This window comes from Danio aesculapii, chromosome 6 (assembly GCF_903798145.1).
Source record: "Danio aesculapii chromosome 6, fDanAes4.1, whole genome shotgun sequence".
NCBI classification, from domain to species: Eukaryota; Metazoa; Chordata; class Actinopteri; order Cypriniformes; family Danionidae; genus Danio; species Danio aesculapii.
In genome coordinates this window covers 20834821-20840820 of record NC_079440.1, presented here as the reverse complement: position 1 = coordinate 20840820, position 6000 = coordinate 20834821, and the positions used below count along the sequence as shown (strand labels likewise).

The 6000-nt window shown below is 32.5% G+C and overlaps 1 protein-coding gene across 1 annotated transcript in view; it reads left to right on the top strand.

Annotated features, from left to right (window-relative positions):
- The window catches only part of LOC130230502 (plexin-B1-like), a 110320-nt gene that overhangs the window by 54195 nt on the left and 50125 nt on the right, over positions 1–6000 (top strand). Inside the window, 2 exon segments of the mRNA XM_056459537.1 lie at positions 1–46; positions 2801–3688. The exon segment at positions 1–46 is cut by the window's left edge and continues 63 nt beyond it. Coding sequence (XP_056315512.1) covers positions 1–46; positions 2801–3688 — 934 coding nt within the window.

Genomic DNA, 6000 nt, shown 5'->3' with positions numbered 1-6000 from the left:
CCACAAAACTGTTTGCAATGAGGGATTAATAATCTACAATGAACATGTAAGTCATAAAATGAACAACAGTTCATTTCATTCTCCCTATGCTAAACTCCAAATAACTGGTAAGCAATTCAAATAACAGCATATACAGTTGAAGTCAGAATTATTAGCCCCTCTTTGAGTTTTTTTTTTCTTTTTTTTATATTTCCCAAATTATGTTTAATAGAGCAAGGAAATTTTCACAGCATGTCTGATAATATTTTTTCTTCTGGAGAAAGTCTTATTTGTTTTATTTACACTAGAATAAAAGCAGTTTTTAATTTAAAAAAAAACATTTTAAGGTCAAAGTTATTAGCCCCTTTAAGCAAAATTTTTTTTTCGATAGTCTACAGAACAAACCATTGTTATACAATAACTTACCTAATTACCCTAACCTGCCCAGTTAACCTAATTAACCTAGTTAAGCCTTTAAATGTCACTTTAAGCTGTATATAAGTGTCTTGAAAAATATCTTGTAAAATATTATTTACTGTCATCATGACAAAGATGAAAGAAATCAGTTATTAGAGATGAGTTATTAAAACTATTATGTTTAGAAATGTGTTGAATTTTTTTTTTTTCCCGTTAAACAGAAATTGGGGATAAAAAACAACCAGTGGGGCTAATAATTCTGACTTCAACTGTATATTTTATGTGGCTTCTTGCACTTCATAACACTTTAAGCATGTCCCTAATGTTCTCCTTTATATCCTAATTATAATAACTGAAACGATTTTTGTAAGCAGATCACTTGTAGATCAATCTGTTGTTTTTGTTTAATTAGATATAAATATAAATTATTTATAAAATAATTTACTTGTGTATGATTTACCCATCAGCATTGCAATGCAAATTGTATTTCACAGCTCTATGGTCTTTTTTCAAATAGTAATTTTGTGAGGTTTTGGGAATTATTATTTTTTTAATCAGTGGCAGTGTTCTATTATCCAAACATGAGCTGTGATTTGGTTCATAGTACTGTTAAAAGAATAAAAAAAACAAATGCGATCATCGTCAGGTGCAATCAACATTGCAGAAGTCTAAAAATTCAAAGCTACAGGTTTCATGAGTCAGAATCATAGCTACATTGGATTTGCAGTGTATTCACCTGATTCTGTAATGAGAAAATGCACTCAATTTTTGATTTACTTTAAAACGTCCAATTTAGTTGCCTATTAGATAAATAACTAGGGATTATAAATGGCAGAAGATAATCAAACTACTTGTTTTACAAAGAAGTGTGTTCATGAAAAAAAAAGAGTAATATAATATAAGAAAATATCAGTTTGCAACATGAAACAGCCAAATGAGCTGTTTTTAATGCCAAAAAATCTATGGAAATGAATGAGTCCAGAAGTGTTGAGCCAAAATGATTAGAATGGCTGTGTCTGCTCGTACATGAAGAAAACATTTAGGGCCCTATCATACACCCAGTGCAATAAGGCACAAGACGTGCATGGCACAATTTGTTGCTATTTTTTAGACCTGCACAACCCTAATTTTCACGTTGTGTGCCACATTGTTTAAATAGCAAATTTGTTTGCGTCACTTGGGTGTTTCAGTCTAAAAAAGAGGTGTGCTAAGGCGCATTGTTGGCACGTTGCTATTTTGATGAACTGAAATAGTCTGCGCCATTGACCAACTAAAAGCTGGTTTAAAGTGCAGCGCAAAGTGCGTTAATTATGTTCCTATGCAGGTCGAAACGCTTACACATTGCTTAATACACACATGATGTGCGGCAATACACAAATATCTTTACAAATGAAAAAAATTAAAGGATTTAAATGTTACAAAAATTATTATTTTCCTCATAAATATAAAAACCACTACCTCCATGCATGCCTCATCTCAGGTGGCTTTTTTTAGTTCAATCATGACAATTTGCATTTGTATAATGCTATTATTATTAATAGTAGTATGATTTCTTATGTGCATATTTATATTTATGTTAATAAAAACAAGTTTAGATTTGTCCACCTGACGGATTTTCGAGACGTATGGATCACCATATGGGGCATAAGAATAGGTTTGAATATAATATATTTTTATATAACTCTTATATATTATTTAAAAAAATAATATATAATATAAATTTTTTTACCACACTTCGTTATTATTGTTCATTTATTCGTTATATGGAAATTAGAACTGAATTTAGAAAGAGTTTTGAAACAAATCTTTGCTCTTAACAAATGAAATTTAAATATGTTGGCTAATGGATTTCTTTAGTGGAGTGCGTACAACACCGTTTCCTTATCCACGAAAGTAAAGGAGTGAAGTAGAGTAGAAGTAAAGAGAAAGTAAAAAGGCTTAATGGAGGAGGCTTGTTCTTTATCCTCGTGCAGATGGTCTGTTTAACTGTTTTCTCGCTAGTGAAGGGTTCAGCTTTTCCACTCACAAAGTCTGCTATGTAAATAGCAAATGCGCCATGGCGCAGCGCAGCTGACTCTTAAAGGGAATGGGAGATGAGACTCTGATTGGTTTAATGCACATTATGCTCAAAACACACCCATAACTCAATAAGAGAAAAATCACAACCCTGTTAGACCATGCGCCATGGCGCAAACTGTATTTTTCTGTCCGATTGCTAAAGTGGATTCAGACATGCCCTTAATGCTTTTGCACAATGCGCTTTAGACTTTGTGCCTAGGTCATTAAAATAGGGCATGTAGAATTATATTTACCCTTGTGCCAAGATGTAATAGTTTCTTTTATAATCTCTTACTTATTTTACTGTTGTGCCTCTCTTGCTTTTCTCTGCTTGTCTTGCTCTTAGTGGAAATCTCTCCCTACGTTACCTCCTACAACCAAAGCTTCCAGAGCCGCATTCATGACCTTTCCAGTCACAACATACAAAAGCCCTGAAACAATGGCTCATACTAAACCTCCAACCACTGCCGCAGTAATAACTGAATCTCTAACTTCTACACCACAATCCTTAACCTCTCCTGGCCCTGTGAAACAAACGCCGTCCACTAAGATTTCTTCTTCTTTCAAGCCGTCTGCTGTGCCCACAAGTGCCTCTATCGCACCCACACTTCAGCCAGCTTCCACACCCTCTCTGCTTGAGGAGATCCTCTCAGAAAAAGAGCTTCTTGTTACTGATATTGAATCAGTGGCGTTGAGTGAGACTGATGCTGATGTGGTGACTCTTACTGGTTTAGATGCGGTGGTAAAAACTGAGTTGCCTTCAGTCGTAAAAGCTGTTGAGGAACAAAGAGTCTTACTGCCATCATCATCAGCTGAAACCGAAATGTCCACAGAAACTCCACCACTGATGGAGCCAGTCACACAAGATACTTTACTCACCAGCACCCCTCGGATTTTTGCAGAAAGATTAAATGTAACCAATGAAACACAAACTGCAGTTTTACCTCCAAGTCCAGAAGCAGACGTATCCGAATCAGACACCAATGACTTTTTGCCTATATCTGAGAGGGTTTCGCCTGCGATGCCTTCAGAGAATCGGATCAGCACTGACCCTGAAGCAGCTCAGTTGGCTCCACAGGAAACTAAGGAGGAAGAACTGCTGGAAAATGACAATTCAACCTTTTCTGCAGCCACAGTATTATCAGGGGATGGAGAATCAGACAGTTATCCATCAGTTTATCTCCACAGCACAGATATAGATGCTGATTACCAGTACGACTCAGCAGATTTACTGGTGAGTCCAAACATCTAAAATTCAAACACAGTACAATTTAAAAGAAATATAGAAGTATCTTTTAGTTACTTCAGTTTGCAAAGGATTTGTTTAAAATACAAAAAATTTAATACTCATATATATTTGATTATACTTGATGTTCAATAGTTATATGACAATAATATAATGATAATATATACTGCAGCTATAAATATATTTATATATTTATATGTTTTTATATTTAGCTATATATATTCTTGACTTAAAAAGCACATTTATAATGTGCTTAATAATTGTACTTATTAATTGAACTGATTGATTTTCATTACTAAGTTAGGTATTGCATTATTTAAAAACCATTCATATTTAAACCATTAGTATTGAAATCAATGTTTATATATCTTATTATTCAGGCATATAGTAATGGTTATTATATAAGTTAATAAATGTTTTGTTAACACAACTTCATGCAGTTTTGTGACCTAATCTTAAATGAGAACTATTTATGCTTTATAAATCCTTTATAAATGACAATTAAAGGCATAAAGTAAAAAAAAATATTTGCAATCCTTTCTAAAAAATAAAATTACTGTAAAGTTTAAATATTGCCGAATAACAGGAGTGTCAAAAGACAATATAAAATTGGATAAAAAAACAACAATATACAGGGTTCATACGGTCATGGAAAACCTGGAAAAGTCGTGGAATTTTGACATGGCATTTTCCAGGCCAAAAATTTTTGGAAAATCAGAAAAACCCACAAAGTTTTGAAAAAGTCATGGAAAGCAGATATCTGTATACTTGAATATAGGTTAGTTGTCTTTACTTTTTCTGTCCTTGGGCAATCACAAACTCTTACATTATTAGTGCGATGTAAGCATGATCTAAATAAATTTGACATGTACAGTTGAAGTCAGAATTATTAGCCCCTCTGAATTATTCTCCCCCCTGTTTATTTTATTCCCCAATTTCTGTTTAACGGAGATATTTTTTCAACACATTTCTAAACATAATAGTTTTAATAACTCATTTCTAATAACTGATTTATTTTATCTTTGCCATGATGACAGTAAATAATATTTGACTAGAAGTGTTTCAAGACACTTCTATACAGCTTAAAGTGACATTTAAAGGCTTAACTAGAATAATTAGGTTAACTAAGCAGTTTAGGGTAATTAGGTAAGTTATTGTATAATGATGGTTTGTTCTCTAGACTACCGAAAAAAACATAGCTTAAAGGGGGTAATAATTTTGACCTTAAAATGGATTTAAAAAAATTAAAAACTGCTTTTATTCTAGCTAAAATAAAACAAATAAGACTTTCTTAAGAAGAAAAAATATTATCAGACATACTGTGAAAATGTTAATGCTGTGTTAAACGTCATTTGGCAAATATTTAAAAAAGAAAAAATCCAATAGGGGACTAAAAATTCTGACTTTAACTGTATATAAATATAAATTGCGGTGGGCAGCACAATCGCCTCACAGCAAGAAGGTTGCTGGTTTGAGCCTCGGCTGGGTTAGTTGGCATTTCTGTGTGGAGTTTGCATGTTCTCCCTGTGTCTGCGTGGGTTTCCTCCGAGTGCTCCGGTTTCCCCCACAGTTCAAAGACTACAACATTTGTTGCTACAGTTATAAATTACTTACTAATGTTTATTAATGTAAAATTAATGGTTAACAAATAATAAATTCACTAGTTGCTAATGCTTAATAAATGAATCATAGTGTGAATTATAAAGTGTTACCGAATAGGGTAATGTTTATACATTTGGCGAAAAGACCTCATCTGTTAACATGAATGCATTAGCTGTTTATTATGAATTAACAGTACATTTTAAAGAGTTTATGAATCTTTGTTGATGCAAGTAATTATATACAGTTGTTAATTGTTTGTTTTAAATTGCAATAAAATGTTTTACACAAATAATAAATCTGAAGGCGACTGTTCAGAGGTAGTTTTAAAATGAATAAAGTAGATAACAAAGTGTCAGAGGTTTGTCAGAACTTGATTTATGATAAAAATGATTAAAACTGCTGTAATATTTAGTATTACATAACCACTAAATTAACCCTGGTTTTCTCCCATAGCTCAAGGGCATGTAGGTTAGGTGAAATGAGAGTTCTACATTTTCCTGGCGTGTCTAAGAAAGACTTGCAAATAGAGAAAGACTTGTGTATGGTTGACGCCATGAATATAACCAAATAAGGAAATAAAAAACAAAAATAAAGAAATTAATAAATAAAACCAAATAAGAACAAATAAGAACAAAAACACTTTGTAGCATTTTAAACTTTTAAATTTTAACCTCTTTTATTCAATTCTAAGAAAAATT